The sequence below is a fragment of the Sardina pilchardus genome, chromosome 4 (genome assembly GCF_963854185.1).
Source record: "Sardina pilchardus chromosome 4, fSarPil1.1, whole genome shotgun sequence".
Lineage (NCBI taxonomy): Eukaryota > Metazoa > Chordata > Actinopteri > Clupeiformes > Clupeidae > Sardina > Sardina pilchardus.
In genome coordinates, this window is record NC_084997.1 from 14,349,181 (window position 1) to 14,374,009 (window position 24,829).

The following is a 24,829-nucleotide window of genomic DNA, read 5'->3' on the forward strand; positions in this document are numbered from 1 at the left end:
AGATATGTAAGAATGCCACTCCCGAATATAATTACGGGTACTATCCGAGGCCTGTTACATTTTTTAGTCAGCAGACAAGCTAAACTTCCCATTAAATTACATATAGCCAAAAATATTCAGTGTCTTCATACATGATAAAAACAGTTCAGGGTTTTGAAAAAATAGTCCAGACATTCTTCAGATCTGAAGTAAGTAATATGTAGGTGTTTATATAGCACATTTTTCATGCACTGAGTACAACACAAAGAACTTTACACGGAGAATAACATTTTTTTTTTTTTTTTAATCCTTAAGTTAAATTAGTTAATTGGTTAAATATCGGCTGAATGTCAAATGAGCAGTTTTGTTTATAGTTTACACAGTTTTGTTTAAGAGACCAACCTTGTAAACTAGCTGGCCATCTGGAGAGTTCTGGAAGCACAGATCAATCTAAAGTGAAGACGTCAGCGATGGCTCGGAGTAGGCCTAGATGTTGTAATTTCAACAAGCAGATCAGCAGTTCAGTGTACCTCTGATAGCTACTGATCTCTGTGGACTTACTGTGACTGACTAACATTCCTGCCAATGCAACATCAAAAAATACATGTGTTGTATCAAATGCACTTTTGGCTGACTTGTCCAAGGAGTTTGCAAATGCAGTGATGGAAAACCTGATGGGTTGTTTATAAGAATCAGCAGCAGCCTACATTCACATTTAGATTGGTTCAGTTACTGTTGTGTATGTAGGTTTCTATCCCACAAACATTTTGCCTGTATATTGGTTTAGTGGGTGAGAAAGCGGGACAATCTGTGATGGAAAGCTATGGAAAGCTGCCTGATGCACTGTAGGCCTACAGGCTACACTGCTTAGGCCTACACATACAGGCCTATCTCTTTTCTTCAAACTAACTTTCAAAACTGGTTGTCGATGATGTAATTATTTTTATATAAAATAAGTTACGTGTTAAGTTGCTATGTTCAACTAAACTCTACACTTGCTGAATGTAAACTGCTATAGATGACCAATATTTTAGTTAGGCCAGGCGCTGTATTGATTTGGCAATTGATTACCCTACTTCGGGTAGCTGCAGCGTCGGAACCCTCGCGTCATATCCTATTCTCGCGATATAAGTGTTTCCCGGTAACCTGGGGAAACGAGACTTCGAATTCAAAGCGAACCCCGGTGAAGAAATGAGTACAAATGACATAAGTTAGCATTTGCGAGTTACAAACAACGTATTGGAAACGGTGAAATGTAAGTTATACTGCCGATATGAGCATTTCCCTCCATCATTGTTATTTATTTAAATGCATGCTTACCTTTGGCGTTTCACATTACTGCTTGCTAATCATCTGATTAAACTAGCCTAGCTTCCCACTGAATAGCGTTCATAGCGTTATTGAGCCAGCTAACTTGGCCTAGCTTGTTTGTGTGTCTCTTTTTTGATAGGCACCCATTTGGTTGCAGCAACTGTAAACAAAACGGCATGTCTACATGATTGACATTGCATACGAATGCAACGATAGTTGACTTTGAGTTGACTAACATTAACTTTACCGGGAAGACGTTTTGTGAGTCTCTAAAGTTAACGTAAGTTGGTTCGTCTGTTTCACCGGCTTCTTAAGTTATATTAGGGCTGGCTAACGTTGGTGAGTGAATACCATTTTTCACATTGCTTTAAACGTAATGAGAGGCGTCTATCCATAAAAGGTAGCGTTAACTTGCACGATATCCCAAATATAACGGTGAATCAAAACAGACCGAAGCATTCTTTGACTGTAGAAGGTGCCCGTTCCTATTTGTAAGGGTAATATGATGTACATGCTTCTAACAAGTTAATATTCTCGTCAGTTAACAACACAAGGTATCTTATGGTTAACCTTAATTGTAAGGGCAAATTATTCTGCTGTTTTTTACACCAAAGAAGGTTAAATAATCCATAAATGAACTGCAGTGCTAGTGACGCACGAGAGAGCCCTCCATCCTCACCTCTGCGTCACTCAAGTGTTTGACGTTGTCATTGAAGTTTGGTCTGAAGTATCATTGTGTTAAGTTTGTAATTAACTAGCTTTTGTGTTTATTTGCTCTTGCTTTTGGCATGTCACATCTGCATCATACCAGCAGATTACCTTGCCGAGTGCCATCTTTGAAAAAAGAAGACAAGAAATGCCATCACCACAAGTCTTACAGCCCGTCCTCAAAATGAAAGTGGACGAACTCTTCCTGAATTGGTTGAGTGAGTCCAACACTCAGGTGGTCCTGAAGGAATACCTCTGGAAGATCAAGAACGGAGACAAGATCGAACTGGGCTCAGGGGACAGCAAAGACAACAGTACCTCCTTCTTAAGTGAGAATGGACACTCACCGACCAGTAAGGGCACACCTGACAGGACTTCAACACCTGGCAGTACTGCATCCAACCCTCCATCTTCGACGTTGCCTTCTGCCAGTGGAGGTCTTGCCCGAGTGGGGGCCAGTGCAAGGGCTCTGCGACGCTCTGTCAGCACCAAGAAGGTAGGGCTGCTTTTCTCCTATGGAGTGAGTGTGAGTGCATGATGCTTAATTGAAGTTGCAAACATTGGCTCACTTACGGAGGGGCAACTATTCCTGATTATGTTTGGAGAAAAATCCTCTGCCTTTAGCCAGTAAGCAATGTTGTCACTGTATAAAGGGTCCTCTTAGTAAGCAGATTTCTTTTATCCAAAATAATGCCCCATATATTATATGGTCATACATCCTCACATCCATCAGTCTTCGCTGCCTGCAGCCATGGTAAGACTTTGTTGCTTTGTGGTCAGGGTCTCTGCCCTGCTAGGTTTGTAAGCTCCCTGCTAGTGCAACCGGTGAGCTATAGTGCACATCCACTTCATCTTCCTTAATGACGTTCCCTTTGATAAAGGCATCACATCAGAGCACATTTTTTATTTAGCCAGTAGGTGGACACTTGTATCCACATGTATTATCCTCAGGCCTACATCTGCTTCCTGAATCATATCATGCATTTGAATCATGCAGTATGTAATGGAACTGTTCAATGTCTAGTCAACAACATCTTTTACATCCTTGTAAGGGAGTCTCCTCTATGTGTGGTCTCTGTGAGATGGCTTTATTCGGTATTGGTATTTCAGTTCTGCTGGCCTTAATAAGTCTGTGCAAATGTAGCTAGATTTTAAAAGGTAAGTCCATGGCAACTGGGATAAACGGGAGGGCTGATGATTTCTGATTCACCTTTAGGCCGTGTGTGTGTGTGTGTGTGTGTGTGTGTGTGTGTGTGTGTGTGTGTGTGTGTGTGTGTTGTGTGTGTAAGTGTGTCTGTGTGTCTGTGCTACAGTGTCTGTGTGTGTGTGTGTGTGCCCTCGTGCCCTCGTGCCCTCGTGCCCCCCCTTACCCCTAGTCAGCGTTGGCTGAATATCCAGTGCTAGACCCATTAAAAGAGCAGTGCACCCTGAAGGGATCAGACGATGGACAAAGCTTTCGATCAGCGTGATTTTGGGGTTGCAATACGGCTGAAAGGCTGTATCTGTGAAACAAACATGACCATGTTTATTTCAGCCTGTTCAGTAACCTTACGAGCCCTCTATGAATAGTCTGTTTGTCTATTTATTCAGCCTAGGCCTTAAATATGACCACAGTACTTTTGAAAATAATATCAAAACACTCAAGGTCGGAAAAGGCTGAGCTCTGTCTTGCCATGATCATGTTAAAGGGCCAGAGATATGTCTCTCATCTCCTTTCCCCTGTCTTACCACAAGAGGATGCTGAGTGGCCTTGCCAGCCAAAAGCCTGGATCCAGTGTCCATCTCAGACACAGGAGAATGGAGCCGGCATGTCTGTCTGTCTTTGTGTGTGCGTTTGCGTGTGTGTGTGTGTGCGCACGCACGCCTGTGCCTGCTTGTTGTGTTACTCTGCTAAAATACTTTCCATGTGTTCCACCCAGCCCCACCCCACCCGACACTGGGCACGGAGCGAGCAGCGCAGGCTCTGTGATCCTGTCAGGCAGTGGAATGATAATGGGCCGCTCCCACTGTTGGTGGTCATCCGTGTGGGGTGGGTCTCCAAGGGGGATTGTAGCCCCTCTGCATCTTTACCACATTGGGCATCGTTTAGATTATAGACCCCCTGTGAGCGGGGATGAACGACGTGAATTACAGTGTCCATCAGAGAAATCAATTGTTGTTGCAGAAAGCTACTGCCGTGTGGGGGGGATGGTTAATAATAATTACTTAGTTTTACATTTCGTTATAAACTTGCCTGTGTGGCTTTAGCCACTACTTTGTGCACGTATGAGTTGCATTTGACACACTGAATCTTTTGAGATGAAATCGTAACACTCGGCAATGAGAGCAGTAAGAAACGGATTATAGATGTGAGTGTCTGCACTCTTACGACAGTGAGACTTCAAGACAGCTGACGCACTGTGTGTCGGCCCGCTTGGTCGCATGTCAACGAGACAAGCAGTCAGTTTGAGCCAACCAGGCTGCCCTCGTGAAGAGACTGCCAAATCCCCTTTCCCTTAGTAATTCCTGATATGATGCCCATAGTCGTCTTAAGCCTGTCAATTCATTTGCATGGGACGTTTTGAATGTTTTAGGGTATGTTTAGCTTTGTTGTAGGTACTCACAGCTCGAATGTTTCAGCATGTGACGAGTTTGATAGCAGTTGCGGTGTTCTCCTTTTCATTACCCATATAGCCTAGTGGGAGGAAGTGAGAGGTTGTTTTTTTTTTATTATTTTTTTTTTTATGAAAATGCAGCCCAGTTTCCAACCAGAACAAACACAAATAAACATCTCACCCATGACCCCCCTCGAGGAATAGAAACGAGGCCTACTTGTGGGATGACTTGTTTTTGATGGCTTTCCCAGGGCAGGCTCGGGTTAGAGGGTCAGGTTGGTGCGGGCAAGGCAACATCACAGCTGGGTAATTTTGGGGGTGGTGTCAGGTCAGGTCAACGGAGGGTGCAACAGCTGTCTACAAACCGCGCTGCTGCTGTTGTTGTGACCGAGCACAGGTGTTGTCGGGCCTGCTCTGCGCATGACACATTGTGTGTTCTGCGAAATGTCGGCTTTTATTTTGTGCCGTGTGTGTGTGTGTGTGTGTGTGTGAGTGTCCTCTCTCTTTCTGGCTGCACTACCTCAGATTTGATAAAAGTTTCCCCTCGTGTAATATGTGGTCAAGCAGTGAAAGGCAAAGACCACTTTCTGTTCAGAAGATTGGTGGGGCCGGATTGGCCTAATGGGTCTCCACAGCCATAAAAAAAGTGGAAAGTGAGGAAGAGGACAGCCTGGTATAATTTCAGCTATTGTTTCTGAAGATATTTTAGATAATGGTCCCATTCCATCCCCCGCAAACCCCCTCTCGTCCCTTTGAAAGACATCTGCGAGCAATGAATCTCTGTCATAAGCTCTGCCATTTTCTGTATGTCTGCTTAATGCGATTTCTCATTGGGAGAGGGAGGGAAAGAGCTTTGACAGATGTGAGGAGGCTTTGATTTCCGTGTCTAGCTCTTTTCTCAGGCGCTCCGGCGATCTGTTCGGCACTGTTCGGGCAGACGGGACAACTGTTGTACATTTCATATTTTCTGGCATGTGACGCAAGCAAGCGTGTGCCCGCAGCTTGTCAGAGAGCATTAAGGGGATTCGGCTCTAGCACCGAGTCATGCTCTATTTTAAGAGGGAAGGGGTGGAGGGGGGCAAAGGAATTCCAGAATACAAATGCATTCTTCAAAGGATTAGTTAAAAATTCAATTAACGTCATGCCGAATGCAGCCCGAGACAGCTGCTCCTAACATTGACACAAGACACCGACAAAGATAGCCTCGGTTCCCTTGTGCGGGAATTAGCTACTCAGAAGCCCGGCCCCGGCCGCTCCGCGCTGGGCGCTGTGTGCACAGATGCGTCCGCCGTGTAATACAGTGTGAGGGAATGCGGCGCGGTCATACGCTGCTAATTGTCACAACGAGTGGTGGCCGCTGGTCATTGTCTCGATCGCCTTTGATTCTATTTGGGATGGAGGGATGGATGGATGGATGTGGGCGAGGTGGGCTAATTTGGAGACTGAGGGCCTGCGAGAATGCTGCCTGTGGCCCATCCCGGCCCCAGTTATTTTTAAAGTCCGTCTGCACAATACTTTCACTCTCGGTGTCAGAATGGACAAGAGATCGAATGATTGCTTCATTTTATCTCTTATTGTTTTGGTGATTTTGTTTTTTCTTCCTTTCTCTCTTTTTAGTGTGAAGTTACATTTGATCTATCTGGATGATACTTGTACTGTAAGCAAAGGATATGAACCCCACATTATGTAAAACGCAGGCCATGGTGTGGTCCAGTGATGTAAAATGCCTATTGACATGTTGGCCAACATCATTACTTCTCCATAATAGCCTACATTCAGGGCCTATTAGTAGCCCATCTTGTGCAGATTTGAACATCACATTTGACCTCCAAGGGCGCTTTGCCCTCAGAGGAACATATGTCTTACCCAGAATGTCCTTCCACTACTTCTTCTGGTTTGGCTTTTTCTATCGAGGAATCAAAGCTTTTATTTGTTAGGTTGTTACCATTGAAGAAGAAATTAATGCTGACTGCTTAAAATCCACCCCCAGACTGTGTTTTGTGTTTCTCAAATGCAGAACAACTGTTGTCTGCCCTTTTGGCCATTTGTGCAACATCCGTGGATTCTGCATAAAGGGCTCAGAAGAAATAAAAACACTTATGAATGATTAACTTCCCCCTCAGCTCTTTGTCTCAAAAACCTCAGATGATGATTTCCTTTCTCTCCCGTCTCAGACTTTTCACCCAAAGTTCCCCTTTTAAGAGAGAACATGTTCTGTTCATGTCTTCTGCTGTTAAATCCCTTCCATAAATGACTTGGGGCAGGCTGTTTGCTTTGCCAAACAACATGTTCCTTAACTCTAAGTAAGAGTAAGATGGCTCTCCAGCTCGGAGACTGGGAAGGTGTGAAAGGGGATTGTGGGAGCAGAGGTTGTGATGGATCTGGATGCACTCATGATGCTATTGACGTGCTTATGGGAGGGAAGCGACTTATGCTCACACAGCATTCCTCTCTGTTTTTCTCCCTGAAGTTCAAGCTTGGATTGCAAATGTTTGTGTGTGTGTGTGTGGGACTGCTGTTCTTACACATGGCTAGTACAATGTCACCACCGAAACCCTTGTATGTGTGTGCGTGTTTGTCTGCTGTGCTGACATGGTTAGCACAATGTCACCACCTAAACACTTGTGTGTGTGTGTGTGTGTGTGTGTGTGTGTGTGTGTGTCTGCTGCTCTGACATGGCTTGTACAATGTCACCACTAAAACACACTACCCTGCCCTGCTGTGTGTCTACTCTTCTGACATGGCTAATGTCACAGCGTCAACCACTGGTTCAGGTCACTCTACCCCCGTCAGCGTTATGCAATGGGCTCAGGACGCAGTAATACACGGAATGTGGCATTTAGTTCCTTCGTGGTGCTTATCTCTCAGCACTGCGGGGTATTTCAGCCACATATCTGACTCATACATGTCTGTTAAGTGCATTACAGACGCCCCGATGTATTTTCCAATTGCATGAGGGGGGGTAGGGGGGCTAAAGCATGTCTGTTGGCTTGCCCCTCTTTGGCGTGTGTGTGTGTGTGTGTGTGTGTGTGTGTGTGTGTGGTGGGCTTCAGCGACGGGACACACAGCTGCTCTCTGCCGAGTGGCAGCATTGGCAGAGGACAGCTGGCTCGCTGGCACACTATCTGGCTGGCCCCCTTCTTGCCCACACAGAAGAGACCCATCCGTGGCCTGCCCGTTCAGTCAGTACCAGCCCACTATCATCTCCGAGCCACACGCTGCACACTGAGCCAGCAGTCATACTGTAGTAGGGAGCCGTGCGTGTGTGTGAGAGTGAAACACTGCAGAGGTTTGTCGTCATCATGTGGCCCCCCTGTTGTTTATGGGGGGGGGGGGGGGGGATTTTCCCACAAAGCTCAGCAGTGACAGAAAAACAGAATCATCAAACTTGCCGCTGCAAGTTTACTTTGGCCCTCCTGTGGTTCCATTTGTGCCGGAGCGCACGTTCCATTTGTGCCGGAGCGCACGTTCCATTTGTGCGCTGCGTGTTGACCAGTATGTTGGCTGATAAAAACACACATAAGCTGCACTCAGACAGACAGCGTATGGAAAGCGCACTCTTTCCTGCTACCGGAGGTGAGGATTGGCCACTGCTGAGTTGAAAAGCGTAACAGATCTTCTAAAAGAAAAATACAGATAATTCAAAAACACAACGTGTCTTTATTTTGTTTAGGGTTGTGGCTCACGCTGCAATTTTATTTCATTTTTATTTCTTTATTTATTTTTTTGCTTAAACGTGAGCACCGGTTTGGTGGCTGTCCAAATCCATTTCTGCTCATTAAGCTTGTTTTGAAAACAATAGTTGTTTGCAGGTATATGTGAGGGGAGAGAGAGAGGGAGGGGAGGGCACAAAAGTAGCTATTGCTAGGGTTTCTTTGGATCAGCATGTTTACGGGGGAATTGATGTAATTGCTGTCAGTTGGGGAGCGGATGTTTGCCAGCACTAAAGATACCTCTGTTTTCTGCAGCTCCTGTTTCGTGTCTCGTAGTGATGCCCAAACAGTGCATGTTGGGGCTTTTAATAGTCCGAGACTGGTTCAGCCATCATTCTTTGAATTCAACACCTCCCCCACCTCCACCAACACTTACCGACTAAGTCTTGTCAACTATAATAAGATATGGAATGGCTGGAAGCTGCAGCCTTGGAAGGCAAAATAAACAAAGTCCGCAAGCGGCCTCTCAGTATCGCTATTATTTATCGCCTTTTTTTTAAATACAGTAAGGAAAGCCCTGTTGTTTTGAGAAATCCATATTCAAGTGTATACTGTAGCTTGCTTACAGTGTGTCAAAAGAATGTCTTTAGAGAAAATACTGGAATCAAAGCCTTCATGAAATAGTATAATGATGACAACTCTCCATTACACAGAGATGATTTGGGACACAAATAGGAAGGCTTTTCAAGTTGTTTGGACTTGACAGGCTTTTTAAAAGTAACTGGCAAGTCACATTGTACCAGCGCAATCGTTCATTATTGTGGAAAGCGAGTAGAGTACAAGGCGCTATGGCGATAATCGTAACGATGTGGAGGACACGGTCATTAGCGCTCAGCCGTCAGACACGAGGCTCCCAAAACAACAGGTTTGTCTCTTTACATAACCTTCTGCCAGTGCAATGGAATCCAAACTGGAAAAGGCAGACTCATTCCCACCCTCTCTCTTTCCTGGACACACACACACACACACACACACACACACACACGTACACACACACACACGCCGCTATCCTGAAAAGTCACAGAGGAGATAGGGGCGAGGGTGTTTCTGTGTGTGTGTGTGTGTGTGTGTGACCTTAGGCAGGCAGGGTGGGATGCATGGAAGGACAGGCAAAGCAGTCTGTGGGAGCATTGCAGGGGGCTCAGGACAGCAGCTGCCAGTCCCTTTCAGCCGCTCCCTCACCCAACTAAGAAGCCTCTTGCCTGCACTCCGATAAAGGAAAGCAGTGCGTTGAGTAGCTCGGTGTGTGTGTGTGTGTGTGTGTGTGCGCGCGCAGTAGCATATGTGTTTATGCTGCATGTGTTGGGACAGTACCACAGTTCACAGAGGAAGATTATCCCGGGCCGGACGGAGGGACTGTTTACAGTAAGCTCTTCTCACAGCAGTGCCCCCCTCCTCCTCCTCCTGCTCCTGCTCCTGCTCCTGCACCCTCGCCGTCTGTCGGGACTTTTAGTTAGCCGTGCGCCTTGGACAGTCACTTGGTCAGTTGAGTAAGCTCGTCCGTGCGTGCGTGCCTGCCTTGTTGTGTGTGTGTGTGGTCTGGACACTCTTCATCGTCGTTGTCCACCGGGAGCATTAGCTGGTGAAGAGGAGGAGGAAGAAGATGAGGATGAAGGAGTTGTCTCTGCGGCAGGACCCGGACCTGAGGAAGGAGCTGGCCCTGCTGGCCCGTGGCTGCGACTTTGTGCTGCCCTCGCGCTTCAAGAAGAGGCTCCGCGCCTTCCAGCAGGGACAGGCAGGTGGTCTCCTAACTTGGCTCGCTGTGGTGTGCCTAGATGTTTGTGTTTTGGTACTTTTTCACCGCTAACTTGCACTTAACCACCCCAGTCTACTATCTACAATCAAGTCTAACCCGTTTTCTGGGGAGGGTTGGTTTAAATCCTCTGTTTTTGGGGTGTTCCTCTGTGTTGTAGTCTTCACTTTAATACCCTCCCCTTCCCTTTTATTCAGTGGGTGGGAGTTGGATAGGACTTGATTTTTAAACATAGGCCTTTATTTATTTATGGATTTATTTATTTACTTATTCGTTCGTTTGTTTGCTTGCTTGCTTACCTATTTGTGGGGTTTGCCAGTGTTGGCGTTGTTGCGAGGGGTAGGGCAGGCTGCCCTTGCGACGCTGACCGTCACTGTGGCATTCTTGTGAGTGTGCTGGGATGTCACAAGGATTAGCGACTCGGCTCAGGAGCCTACTAATGTTTAGCATGAAGAGAGAGCAAGCAGGAGTGGAGGGAGAAAGAGAGAGTGAAAAAAAACAGAGAGAGAGAGAAAGAGGACTGCCGCTAGAGAGGGAGTGAGCTAGGGGAGATAGGAGGGGAAACTTCAGATCCCTCGCTCTCTCTCTCCCTCTCTCTCTCTGACAGGAGGTGCACATTCCCTTTTATAGACATGACTGACGCCGAGAGTCCCAGGCAAAGATTAACAGCATCCCAGCCAGCTCCCAGCGAGCGCTAACGCTACACAGAGGCACATCGAAGAGCTGCCCAAACACCCGTAGAAAGGCCCAGAAGCCTTATAAGGACCCCGAGTCACTGTGTTTTCAATAACGCCCAGGCTTGTTTCTTCAGCTCTGCGTCTCTTCAGTGTTGCCTCTGAGCACGCCTGCCTTTGTCTGCGTTCACCTTTTGGGCATCAGGCTCCTCTTTTGACTGGTGTTGCGGACCGTAAACAGAGCTTGTGGTTTAAGTTGGTCAAGTGGATGATCACTCCATGCTATGACGCGAGAGCCCCTCGCTCGCTTCCCTACATGCCACCTTTTATCAGTCGTCACATATTCTCCATGGTGGAGCTGCTTGCGTGTTGGGGTGTGATGTAATTGAGAATATCATGGTGGCTGCTTACTAAATATCACCCAGACAGATTGAGTTGTGAGATTCCCTGGTTGTGTAAACAGTGGCTGACTAGCTGGCATGCGGCGCGGCCATGTTTCATCACGCGGCGCTGTTTTTAGTGCACACACGGGCTGGATTCTTGTGAGACTACAGATGGGCCGCTCATTCCACCGTGAGAGCCGGCAGACTAGAGATGCTAACCTGCTGCCAGTCGGACGGGGAGGCCGCGTTTGTAGTTCTTTTGTAGTACTTCCATTTCTTTATAGAATTAAGTCACTAGTGCCATCATGGGGCCAGGCATAACCTCAACGTTACGTGACGAAAGTAACGGGCATAATCTGAAGCGTGGGTTAGAACCACCAGAAACAACCCCAAGACCCCTCTCAAACTTCTGCAAGGCCTTGCTTGCATTTGAAAGGTTTCCAGTGTTCCCTCCTGAGCCCTCCTTTCAGGCTCTGACTGGACTAAAAAAATGTCTGCAGTAATCGCTTCCCCCCCCTACGTACATTCCATACCACAACAGTGGCTTTTCTACACACATTTAGCGTCAGAACAACACGTGGCCACTGTAGCCTAGCTTTCATGACACATTCCTGAATCTCTTTTTCTTCGAGGGATAGGACCGTGGAGAGAGTGACGGCAAGCAAGTGGGAGAGAGAGAGAGATGGGGTGGGATCGGGAATCTACCCGGGTCGGACTCAATCCCAGGTCCCCGTGGGCAAGTGGACCCGAATATGGTGTGGGTGCTGTAACCAGTTGCCCCACAGCGCCCCCCATTCCGGAATCTTTCTGGAATGATTCTCTGATGCTGTACTCCAGTCAAGTGTTGGGAGCGCGCACACGCCCCCTCCGGACTCGGACAAGACTTGCGCCCCGGCGAAGGCCGCGCGGCACACAAGGTCGTGTCCAAATCCACGCAGACAAAGCTGTCACTCACCTCGTTACATCCCAGAGGTCTCATTTTTCTCCCGTTGCCGTGCCGCCCCCTGCCCTACCACCACCCCGCCCCTTGCGTATGGAAAACCGCGTGGGGGTCTTCTCCACCCGAACTCTCCACGCTGGTCCGCTGCCTCCACCCAGCCACCCACCCACCCACCTCGCAGCTGCCGCCGCCGCATACTTCTGGTGTCGTGTTACAGCCGCTAGCTGAGCCTCTGAATTAGATTCCAGAGATTCAGCCGAGCGCCGGGCACCTCGCGGACCCCTGAGCCAGAGCAGATGCTCCTGCTCTCTCTCGCAGGCCGTTTTTTTACCAGCCATTTTGGCCTTATCGAATGACTGCACGGCTAGCGCAGCAAGGCTTCTTCCACATCAAGCGTAATAAGCTCAAATTCAATTGCCCACATTTTCCCCCCCGCGCAGAGCAGAATAGGGGCAGGTGGGGATTTTAAAAGTCGTGTTGGTATGTGCGTCTTAAAAGCGTTGCTAGCACTTTAAGTGAACCGTATCTGCTTTCAAAGTTCTTGCCTGAAGGGTGCTCGGCAGCACTTTGCCACCAGCGGTGGTGCTAAAAGTTTAGGCTAGCAGAGTGAGCTCTCCAGTAAGTGGTGTAATTGGTGTCATGCGGTATTTTGAACTTCACACTCAAAAGAGCCTTTCTCAGCAAGTTATTAAAGTTCATTTGGTGGCACGGAAGAACAGCCAGTGTGTGAGTGAGCATGTTTGTTGCGTGATGGTCAAAGAGATGCTGTGTGTGTTGTGCGTGTTTGTGCGTGAGGGAGAGGGAGTGGGGGGGGGGGGGGGAGAGCAAGAGAGAGAGAGAGAGAGAGAGAGAGCTGTGTTTGTTGTGGTCAAAGAGACATAGTGTCACTGGTTATCTTGTTCCTCTCCAAGCTCCCATGGCCCCTCCCATCCCAAACAGAGACTCTCTTAGACACACACACAAACACACGCACACACACACACACGCCATACACACAAGCCCTATTTGCTCTGGTGTTCTTACCCCATCCGTTTGCTCTGCCGCTGGTTTTTCGAGCTGCGGCTTCCTCTCAGAATGCTTACTTAATAACAAGTCCGGGTGTTTTAGGTGGGGGGCGGGGGTGGGGGCTAGGATGGCTTGTTATTTTTTACCCCTGTGGTCTCTGGCACATTTTTTCAAACATAAAGACGACATGGATGACGTCCCTCTACTGAATGGTCACTTGCATGCCTATCATCAGGTAGGACAACCATTAAAGCCTGCGTGCGTACTTTAGCCTTTGTGCTTGGATGAGCTGCCACTGCTGCTGCTGCCGCTGCTGCTTTTTAAGAGAAGCTCTTCTGTCTCCAGGTTCGTGTGCAGACATAACGGCATTAGGTCATTCAGGATGTTGGGTTTTTAGTTATGCTACCGCTATGCTAACGGTCACTGAAAAAAGTTGCACTGTAAACATACAGTTTGCTGGAGAGGAAGCTCTGTGGTTTGGACCGTCCTCCTTCCAGATGCCTCAGTCATCTCTTAATATGACACTAATAATATGCTACCAGAGGTTGATTCCGCATCATCACAGAAAGCGACTTTAAAAACGCCACTTTAGCCTCCAACTCCCGCAAGTTTGTTTTAAGAATATATGATAATAATAAAAAAGGCACCGTTCCTCCTGCCCTGGCCTACAGGCTCATAATGTGGTGTTTGTAAAAGTGTCCCAGCCATCACCACCTCCGGAGCCATCCCTTCTGCTGGGCTATTTGGGTTTGGGGAGGCCAAGCGCCGCCGTCCAAGCCACGCAGCGTCCATCGCGGAGCTCTGGCGCCTGGCAAAATGGCTCCTAATGGCCTATTTTACACATGCCAATGTCACTTGACACATCTTAATTGAGCTCCGTCAGAGGCTGGAGTTTGGAGAGAGGGAGGGAGGGGGGAAGGGATGGATGAGGGAGGGAGGGAGGGAGGGAAAGAAAGAGGAGAGGAGGGAAGGAAAAGGTTCATAGAGGTGCAATTTGCTGAGCAACCATAACTCTTGTGAATGGGTGTGGTGGAGTGGAGGGGATGGCATGGGGAAGGGGTGGGGGTGGTTTCTGAGGGTGAGGTTGGTAATGTGAGTATGGGGGGGTGGAGGGGGGCTAGTGTGTGTGTGTGTGTGCGTGGGGATGCGTGTGTGGAGTGGGGGGTGGGGGGGCGGTGTGAGCCCCGTGGCTAACGGTGTTTATTTCTGTCTGTTTTGGCAGGCCCAGGTCAAGAAAGAGGAGCCCATTACGCCGGCGCTAAGTGAAAGCGTTCCAAAGTTCTACTTCCCTCGGGGGCGGCCCAAAGCCAACCTCAACATCGACCATCTCATTTCCAAGATAGAGAAAATATTTTCCCAATTCCCCAATGAAAGGGCCACCATTGAGGACATGGGGAACGTTGCCAAGGTAAGAGGCTGATTTGTAAGGTGGTAGCCTCTAGCTTTCCCCTGCCACCCAGCAAATTGTTTTCATTAGCGTAATTAGCTCAAGCTCATAACTGTTTACAAGTTGGAGGGGCTGTTTCATTCGCTCTCACTCGCTCGCTCTCTTTCTCACTCACACACTCACTCTCTCTCTCCATCCCTCTCTCACACTCTCTCTTTCTCTCTCATCCCACTCTCTCTCCCTCTCTCTCTCTCTCTCACTTAAATGTATACACACTCATCCTCACACACAGTCGCTCCCTCACTCAAGCGCAATCACACACTCGGCCTAACAGTCACGCACCCTCTCACGCCTAACCAATAGAAAAATATTATCCTGGCTCCCACAGTGTGTCACACTCGTGACCTGAAGAGACCTTTTAACTGCCTGATTGGTTGCCCTTAGGGACTTTGGGCTGATAATGGGGTTTTCTCACCCCCCCAACACCATACACAAACACAGATTAACCAACGCAATCAGGAGCTGCTCTTCTGTCCGCTCCTCGGTCCTGCGGTGTTTGTGCACGTCAGAGCGGCCAGCGTAAAAGGGCCCGGTCCTCCTCACCTCCGGAGTGGGAGGAGCCTCTCTCTCCCTGGCCCCTGCTGACACACCGCCGCCTCTGATCAGAGGGAACGGGGCTGACAGCTGGAAAAACATAGACGAACTGAGCTCTACACACACACACACACACACACACACAGTCACACACACACACACAGTCACACACACACACACACACACACACACACACACACACACACACACACACACACACACACACACACACACACACACACAGTCACACACACACACACACACACACACAGTCACACACACACACACACACAGTCACACACACACACACACACACACACACACACAGTCACACACACACACAGTCACACACACACAGACACACACACACAGTCACACACAGTCACACACAGTCACACACACACACAGTCACACACACACACAGTCACACACACACACAGTCACACACACACACACACACACACACACACACACACAGTCACACACACACACACACACACACACACACACACACACACACACACACACACACAGTCACGCACACACACACACACACACACATTCATACACACACACACACACACACACACACACACCACTCTTGGCCTGCCTGCTCAGCTCTGCTCTCCTGCAGGTGGCCATTGTTTATAGGTTCTGGTCAAGGGAATGGGATTAGTAAACCCTTTTCTTTTCTTTTGTGTTATCCTGTCTCTCTCCTCCTGTCTTTCTCTCTTTTCTCTATGCTCTCTCTGGCAGTGCCATCACCAAGATTCCTTTGTGCTGGGTCATGCTTACTTTTGTATGAGTGTGAAGCTAGTGCGTAGTTATGACTGTGTTATTTACCCAGCCTCTCAGACAGTGTGTGCTGTAACTGTGCCATGAGCCAATAGAGTGTGCTGGTGTTGGAGGGCTTGTTTTATTGAACAGCTTCCTGGAGGGACTTCAGCACCAGTTCTATTGTTTTATTAAATTGTGCCCTACTCACTCTCCCTCTCTCTCCCTCCCTCTCTCTCTCTCTCTGTCTCTCTCTCTCTCTCTCTCTCTCTCTCTCTCTCTCTGCCTCTTTCACTCTCTCTCTGCCTCTATCTCTGTCTATGCCTCTCTCTCTCTCTCCCTCTCTCTCTTTGCCTCTCTCTGCTTCCCTCTGTCTCTCTTTCTCTCTCTCACTCTTTCACTCTCTCCCTCTCTGCCTCTCTCTCCCTCTCTCTCTCTCCCCCCTCTCTCTCCCTCTCTCTCTCATTCTGCAGGCCTGTGAGTGCCCTGTCTACTGGAAGGCCCCATTGTTCTGTGCGGCTGGAGGGGACAGGACGGGCTTCGTGTCCGTTCACAAGTTCGTGGCCATGTGGAGAAAGTAAGACAATGGGGGGCTTCTTGTGTGCCTCGCCTCTCTTTGCGTCTTTTCCTAGGCTCTCGTCACCCACAACAATGGGCCCCATGTGGGAACGCTTGCATGTCCAGCTCTGAATATATGAGCTTGACCTGGATACGAAGAGCAGTGGGGGGGGGGGGGGGTTGGGTTGGCCTGGGCGGAGTGACTGACCACGTTGCTGATTGATTGATTGATTATCGTGGAGTAAACGTGCTCGTTTCATTCATGGCCCGACTCGGCCCCAGAGACACGAGGCAGACATTAGAGAGGCAGCTCACGGACTTGTTTGTAATGGCTCATTATGTCATAATCCCTTTGGTTGGTGTAGGTCCCGAAAAACATGACTTGAGAATGAATTCTGAAAGTTAATTTCCACCAGGCCCGGAGACTTGTGCATTTGGAAGGGAAATCTTTATTCCTTTTCATTTGCCTGTCTCCATCGTTCAGGCCTTTATTTGCTATCTTCCCTTGCTTTCTTTTCATCCCTCTCTCTTCCCCTCCTCTCTCTCTTCTGCCCTCTCTCTCTCTTTCTCTCTCTCTCTCTTCCCCTCCTCTCTCTCTTCTGCCCTCTCTCTATTTTTTTCTTTCTCTCTCTCTCTCTCTCTCCCTCTCTCCAAAACCCTGACCCTGCCATCTGTTCTCTCCTCTCCAGAACACTGCAGACCTGTCACGATGACGCATCCAAATTTCTGCACCTTTTGGCCAAGCCTGGCTGTAATTACTTGGAACAAGAGGACTTTATTCCATTCCTGCAGGTATGGGGCCGCCGGGTCACACGGCCTACTGCTGAGCTCACAGGCTGGTCCCACACACACACACACACACACACACACACACACACGCATACACACAGGCTGCCCCACCCAACCCCCCACACAAACTCGTTCTCTCGCCCGCCACCCCTACCTCCTCTCGCCACCACACATACATACACACACACACGCACACACACACACACACACATTTAGTCCAAGAGCACACGCGGTCCGGATACTGCAGTGGAATGGCGTAGGGGATCAGGAAAGCACAACCTCAGGACACACACACACACACACACACACACACACACACACTCCGGATGGTGCAGTAGGGCAGTGGTATTTTTAGTAGAGGTCCTGATCTGCAGCACACATTCTGATTGGGATCCATAGGAAAACAACAGCAGGTGGAACGTGCGTAACCATAGGTTGGTTAGGTTAACTAACCATATGGTATGTTGTCTTAGCCCATGTTTTTTTGTTTTTTTCTTGTATTAACTAGGCAATATGAAATATAATATTACTGAATTTATGCTTATGAAAGGGAAAAAAACATGCTTCTCGGCATTGCTCTTGACTCCTGATTGCTTACATTTCATAACTTGCTTATAGAAAGTGTTTGGGGAGAGGATGAGGGGAGCAAAGAGAACTTGGGGACGTTAGAGTGTGTGTGTGTGTGTGTGTGTGTGTGTGTTGGAGGGCAATAAGCGTGGGGGCAAGCGAGTGAAGGGCGTAAAGAAAAGCGAGGGCAACCCTTATTTGCTGCGCTGGCCCCTCTCCTCCCATCATGCCCGGTGGCAGGCGTGCGTGCGTGGCGTGGCGTCGCTCCGTGCCGTGTGGCGCTGACGGACGCGTCATCCATATTCAGGCTGGCGTGGGCGTCCTGGGCGGCCCGGTGGTGGTGAGCCCTCAGCGGGCAGCACCCCCCCACCCCCCCCCCCCCCCCCGCCCGCCGGCCGCCTCCCGTTTCATTAGCGGCGCGCGGCTCCAGCCAAAGCGGTCCTGACTGCTGTGATGAATGAAGGAAGTATTGCGGCGGAGTGGACGGGACTGTCCCCACCCGGCCCGCACCGCTGCTGATTTATGTGTTTTGCTATGATTTAATTTTGCCACACGGGGGGGGGGGAGAAGGGGTCACCGAGAACTTAGACACACACACACACACACACACACACACACACACACGCGCGGCATACGCACACATACATACATACACACACCATACACGTGCGCCTACATACACACACCGTATGCACACATGCGCACACGCACAGACACACACACACATACCCGCCCCTCTCTAAACTAAAAAATAAGCCGTATTAATTTTATTGCCACCTCTCTGCATGCCTGCACATGTCAGAATCTCACTCTTATGCCCAGCGCAGACGCGAGGGAGGGAATAAGAGGAAAGAGAGAGAGGGGGGGGGGGAAAAACATGAGCTGGAGTAATAATAGAAAGGTTTTGCTTTTCATTTTGTGGGGGGGACGTATAGTAGATTTACTATTCAGCGAGCAGGCCACATGAAAAGCCCGGCCGGTCGCCGTGGGAAACGAGCCCTGTGAGTCCTCCTGCCCTGGCGCTAAACCTCCCTTTGTTCCGAGGGCGCTCGATGGCTTTAGCATGGCGCACATCTAAACACATACTCAAGCCACATCTGCTTCATTAAGAGTGTGTGTGTGTGTGTGTGTGTGTGTGTGTGTATGTGTGTGTGAGAGGGGCCTGAGGATGGAAGGTTGCCTGCAAGTCTCCCAAAGACCACTTAAAAGACGTGCACAGACTGATCTAACGTTTTGAATATTTCGCTTTTTCTTCAGCGTCTTTGTAATTGTGTCTCAGAGTTCAGTTTTTATGCACGTCTGTCTGTGTCTTGAGTGAATACAGAAAATGTTGTGAAATGTGTGTTTCCCTCTTTCTGTCTCCTACACACACCCACACACACACACACACACAGGATGTGGTGAACTCACACTCGGGCCTTGCCTTTCTGAAGGAGGCGGCGGACTTCCACTCCCGCTACATGACCACGGTACGGCCTTGTGTGAACTGCACTGTCATCAGTCCATCTCCCTCTGAGACGGACGGCTTCCCTTTCTCCTGTTGATCACCTCATTCATTTCACTTTCAGTTTTTGCACTTGCTAAACGTTGGCTTTTTGTAAATTATTAAAAATTGGTCAACGAACAAAAAAGACTACCTACTGTATGCAATGACAGAACTCTTGTTCATTCTTCTTTTGCTCTCAAGCATGTGTATTTGCTGAGCAATGTAACTGATTGAGGCAGAAAACAGCATGAATATACTTTACTGAATGTGATTTTTTTTTCCTCCTTCCACAGGTAGTCCAGAGAATATTCTATAACGTCAACAGGTCATGGACAGGCAAGATCACCAGCTCAGAGCTCCGCAAGAGCAGCTTTCTTCAGGTACAGCACCACCAAGCCCCATCTCACCACTACAGTCAAAGTCCACGCCATCTACCCATCCTATGTGTGGATGTTAACAGGGATCTATTTGTTTGTTTGTTTGTTTGTTTGTTTGTGTGTGTGTTTGTTTGTTTGTTTGTTGTGTGGGTGACAGAACGTGGCTTTGCTGGAGGAGGAGGAGGATGTGAACCAGCTGACCGAGTACTTCTCCTACGAGCATTTCTACGTCATCTACTGCAAGTTCTGGGAACTGGACACAGACCACGATCTCTTCATCGACCAGAAAGACTTGGCGCGGCACAATGACCATGGTAATCGGCTCACAATCTCAAAGACGTTATCCACTTTATTTCCTTACTTTTTACTTTTCTCCTACTTTACTCTCCTTCTACTTAGTCATCCCTCTCTTCCTTTTCTTGCTTGTTACTTTGTTTCCATGTACAGAAATGATCGGACTGTTGACCTTTTCTTTTAAATAAGAGAATACATCATAGTTTTGTTGTTACAAAGTCCACTTAATGACTCTGGTTAATGACTCTGGCTAATGATACTGGATTAAAGGTCAGTAAGTGTTTACATGGCAGTGAGTTATTCAGAGTATTGTCATCATTTAGTTGATATCAGAATGTCGCTGGTTGTGGAAGCCATTTTGACCTTTGAAATCAGTGTGGATTGCTGTAGTGCTATACCTTGACAGAGTAGCTCCCACACTTCCCGTGGCTGATGGTAAAGTCCCATGCTCCTGCTCTCCATCAAAGCTCACGCTCCTGCCTCATGGCCTGTGGGGGGGCAGAGAAGGGCATTAAGATCAATAGGGACAGTGACTGTGTGTGTGTGTGTGTCTGTGTCTGTGTGTGTGTGTGTGTGTGTGTGTGTGTGTGTGTGTGTGTGTGTGTGTGTGTGTGTGTGTGTGTGTGTGTGTGTGTGTGTGTGTGTGTGAGAGAGAGAGCGAGCAAGAGTTTCCTGAGAGAAGAATGACGCAGTGTCTGCCTGCGTCAACTCTCTCAGACCCTGAAAGCCTGGCCAGTGTACTCCCGGTATGGAACCGATAAAGGAGGGCCCGGGGGTGGGGGGGTATATTGAGCATAAACGAGTGTTGTGGACGGATTTATGTCCTGAAGCTGTGCAGCCTGACCAGTCTGAGAGTCATATGTAAGCCATGATGGGCGAAACTTTTATGGTTGTGGGTTTTTCATCCCCTTTTTCTCTCCCCCACCAGCCATTTCAAACCGCATGATGGAGAGGATATTCTCTGGAGCAGTGACGAGGTAATATAACAATACGCCATGCTGTTTCATGCCTTTGTGTAGGCCCTATGAAAACAGTCCTGCTGCATGGTACAGTCACATCTAATGGCTGAATGGAGCTCATATTTCTCTGTATGTAGACCTCAGAAGGTGAATTTCATTGTGTGTGTGTGTGTGTGTGTGTGTGTGTGTGTGTGTGTGTGTTCACAGGGATCGGAGAGTCCACAAGGAGGGCCGGCTGACGTATGCTGACTTTGTGTGGTTCATCATCTCCGAGGAGGACAAGAGGACCGAGACCAGGTGGGCACTCAGAGAGGCTGATCACCTGGCTGCCATCAGCCTGGTCTCATGTGATGGTGACGTTCACAAGGCCCTTGGTCACAACTTATCTAAATGGTGGCAGGATGATCATACAAACACCTTAAAAGGCTAAATGATTGAATGGCAATAAAGGAGTGAAATGAAGGTCTAGGACCGAAATGTAAATAAATAAGTAACCTGTGAAATGGTCAGTGTACGGGATTTTTTCTACGTTCCCAATAAAGGAGTGAAACAAATGTACTGTATTTGTAAGATAGAAAATGTAATACACTTAACCTGTCATGAATGTACAGTATAACAGGTTGACCTTCAGTTTCATTTTGGTAGGATATCCTTGTGACAGGTTGTCTGCTTAGACAGCCACTGATTGAATTGATATAGCAAACATAATACAGCAGTCTCTCCAGTATCATACATGTGTGTGTATACACACACACACACTCACTATCTATCTATCTATCTATCTATCTATCTATCTATCTATCTATCTATCTCTCTCTCTCTCTCTCTCTCTCTCTCTCTCTCTCTCTCTCTCTCTCTCTATACACACACACACAACACACTCCTCTGTTCTCTGGTCCCTGTGCAGCATAGAGTACTGGTTCCGCTGCATGGACCTGGACGGGGACGGGGTGCTGTCCATGTACGAGCTGCAGCACTTCTACGAGGAGCAGTGCCAGAAGCTGGAGACCATGGCCATCGAGCCCCTGCCCTTCCACGACTGCCTCTGCCAGATGCTGGACCTCGTCAGGCCGGAGGTGGAAGGTGCGTGGAAATGAGCACCTCTGCTAGTGCTAGTGGAGTTTCAAGAGTCGATGGATGGATGGATGGATGGATGGATGGATGGATGGATGGATGGATGGATGGATCGATAGATATAGGAATGGATGGATACTTGCTTGTCCACCCCCAAAGTAAATTTAAGAATGTTAATCTTTGAGGAGTCACGTTTGTATGGATTGTTTCTCACATTTTATTTGCAGGGAAAATAACCCTTCGTGACTTGAAAAGGTGCAAGATGTCCCACATATTCTTCGACACCTTCTTCAACATCGACAAGTACCTGGACCACGAGCAGAGGGACCCTTTCTCCGTAGTGAGGGTAAGAGTCCTGAACAGCATCACCTGTCCACAGGTGTCAGTTGTTGTCTTGTTGTTGTTTAGGAAGTAATGTTCTGTTTGTGTTTTCCTTTGTTTGTGCTCTTCAGGATGGAGAGACTGAGGGCCAGGACATCTCCGACTGGGAGAGATACGCTGCGGAGGAGTACGACATCCTGGTGGCGGAGGAGACGGCCAACGAGCAGTACCACGACGGGTAGGGCCACCTTCACCATGGCAACCATGACTTTGCGTTGTCTCATATGTAGAGCACCTAGTGATGGGTACCCCAAGGCTACTTCACAGGCTGTGTGACCGTTGTTGAGCACAACACTGCTGGTGGTTTTGTGCATACTAATTTTCCTGAAATAACGCAAAACTGCTATTAATACTCGATCACAACGGTAACACAAACGCTAATAGTCTTTGGGACCCTGTTAAGCAACACTGGTCTTTATAGTGTGAGGACTTGGGACCGTGATGGAGGGTGGTGAGGGTGGTGAGATATTGGGGGTCAGGAGGGAGAGGGTGGTGAGGTGGGTGGGTGAGGGTGGTGAGGTGGGTGTGCTGGGTGGGAGAGGTGGGTGAGGGTGGTCAGGAGGGAGGGGGTGGGTGAGGGTGGCGAGGTGTTGAGGGTCAGGCGTGTTGACGGGCTTTGTTGTGTGGCGGTTTCCAGGAACTCTCCTGACTTCTGAAAGGAGGCAGGCTGAGGTAGAGTCAGGAGAATCGGTCAGGTAAGACTTTGGGCAAAAAGTTCTGCAGAGTCCAGACGTTCTACTTCTGTCCTGCCCCCCCACCACTTCATGCCTGCTGTCTGCATTCTGGTGTTCTCCGGTTCTTGTTCCTCCGGTTCTCCTTTATGGCGTTCTCCTGTCCCTGCGCTTGGCTGTTACCTCTCTGCTGAGATGTGGCCATGTCTTGAGCTTGCATTGTTGTGCTTGTGAAGTTAAGTGCGGTCGCTTTAAGGGGAAAAAATAAAAAGATAAAGCACACACACACCCTGGCCACTCCTCCCTTCTGTAACCCGCTGCCACTGTTGTGTCTGTGTCGCACATCACTGGTTCTCATATCCTGTTCCCTTTGCTCATATCCTGTTCATTCCTTTTCTATGCCTTATCCAGTGGAGTGTTCTACACGTAAGCAAAGCACTCAAGCACTCCGTTATTGAACCAGTGGATGTTAAAATTGTGTTTTTAGCTGCGTAGCGTTGAATGGCATGTAGACCAACGCACGGGTGATTGTCCTCGTCACAGGTACGAGGACGTCCTGGAGCCCATGGAGGAGCACGGCTCGGGCCTGCAGGGTGAGAAACGGCACTTCTTTAACATCCCCAACCCCCACTGCAACCTGGACCTGGAGGAGTACGAGTACGAGGACGACTTTGAGTGAGCCGCCCGCGCTTACGCGCCATCAACCCCCCCCCCCCCCCCCCCCCTCTCGTCACCGTCACCGCGGTGGAGGCAGCGTCCTCCGTCACAGAAACCAGGGGCAACCAGTCCAAGCCAAAGGGAAACAAACAAACAGACAGACAAACAAACAAATAAACGGACAGACGAACACCCATGCAGCGGGGGCGAGAACGAGTCGACCACACTTCCTGAAACTGTGTAAGCAGGAGGTTGACAGACCAAGGGGGACAAAGAGGAGCCTTGAAATGCATATGGGTGAACTTCACAGGGTGGGACACTCACCAGCATCACACAAAAACAAACACACACACTTTGTGCCGTAATACAAACCATCAGGTAGAACAGAGACCCCCACCACCACCACCACCCCTTCTGAAACACAAAAGGTTCCCCACACCAAAGCCATCACCGGGTGTGCTGCTTCTCCCAGCAGTCTGCACTCCAGGGCTGGGGGGGCTCCCACAGTCACGTGCCCTGTGGGGCTCCTGTCACCGAGTCTGGAGTCCCCGCACTGGAGCCCAGCTCCCGACCACAGAGAGAGCTAGACACTGGAGTTACTGAACGTGCACTAGGGCAAGGAAATGGACACGTGTTCTGTCCTCTGCTCTCCTCTCCTCTCTCCTCTCCTCTTCTCTATCAGTCTCTCTCCATCTCTAAGAATTGGCTAATGTAACATTCCAGATATATTAACCAAAATAATTTAGAACCAAACAAAAAAAAAAAAAAAACGAGTCAGCTTCTGTCAGGTGAAGCACGACACTTGGGTGCCTAAAATTATTCTCTTCCTCAAAGGTCCTTTTATAGAGAAAATGTGTAAAATAAAATAATGTATTTATCTGCCAAGGTGGTCGGCCATTACTGTATCATAGCCCTGTGTGTGTACAGGCTAGGTATAAATTATTAGAGGTATTTATAAATAGCTGTACATATTTAATTTTGTGTTTGCGGTGTTGCAAAGGATTTAGCTGAATGTTTTTAAACCAGTAATGTTCATGTTTTTTCTACCTGTATGAGTACTTAATAACAATGTACTTTCAATGAGGGAAAAATGAACTTTTTTTTTAAATGTCTTGTCTGTTCAAATAAATAAAAAGATGACCATGAAAGACTCAGTATGTGGTGATATTTCAATAAAAACATTGAGAGCAACTTTTTTTTA

General features: G+C 48.5%; 1 protein-coding gene across 4 annotated transcripts; it reads left to right on the top strand.

Moving 5' to 3' along the window:
- The first annotated feature begins 1,163 nt into the window (after positions 1-1,163).
- Positions 1,164-24,782, top strand: ppp2r3b (protein phosphatase 2, regulatory subunit B'', beta). Of its 4 annotated transcripts, none has more exons than XM_062534240.1 (14): positions 1,164-1,234; positions 2,105-2,494; positions 14,283-14,468; positions 16,289-16,392; positions 17,063-17,165; positions 19,124-19,198; positions 19,509-19,595; positions 19,750-19,906; positions 20,815-20,863; positions 21,053-21,142; positions 21,753-21,928; positions 22,147-22,265; positions 22,372-22,478; positions 22,938-23,376. In XM_062534240.1, exons 2-14 carry the CDS (start codon positions 2,147-2,149, stop codon positions 22,954-22,956), a joined length of 1,620 nt encoding a protein of 539 aa, XP_062390224.1. In that variant the 5' UTR covers positions 1,164-1,234; positions 2,105-2,146; the 3' UTR covers positions 22,957-23,376. The 4 variants fall into 4 exon arrangements, with proteins under 4 accessions (XP_062390224.1, XP_062390223.1, XP_062390225.1 ...); XM_062534239.1 differs by lacking the exon at positions 22,938-23,376 and adding an exon at positions 23,515-24,782 and having other exon boundaries at positions 1,168-1,234; XM_062534241.1 differs by lacking the exons at positions 1,164-1,234; positions 2,105-2,494; positions 22,938-23,376 and adding exons at positions 9,466-10,040; positions 23,383-23,397; positions 23,515-24,782.
- Positions 24,783-24,829: the final 47 nt, after the last annotated feature.

What these genes read in the sequence shown, in the direction of transcription:
- ppp2r3b (XM_062534239.1), top strand. Translation starts at nt 2,147, where the DNA reads ATGCCATCACCACAAGTCTTACAGCCCGTCCTCAAAATGAAAGTGGAC. An exon ending in TTCGTGGCCATGTGGAGAAA is followed by an intron (nt 16,393 to 17,062) that starts GTAAGACAATGG and finishes TCTCCTCTCCAG; the next exon opens with AACACTGCAGACCTGTCACG. An exon ending in ACCCTTTCTCCGTAGTGAGG is followed by an intron (nt 22,266 to 22,371) that starts GTAAGAGTCCTG and finishes TGTGCTCTTCAG; the next exon opens with GATGGAGAGACTGAGGGCCA.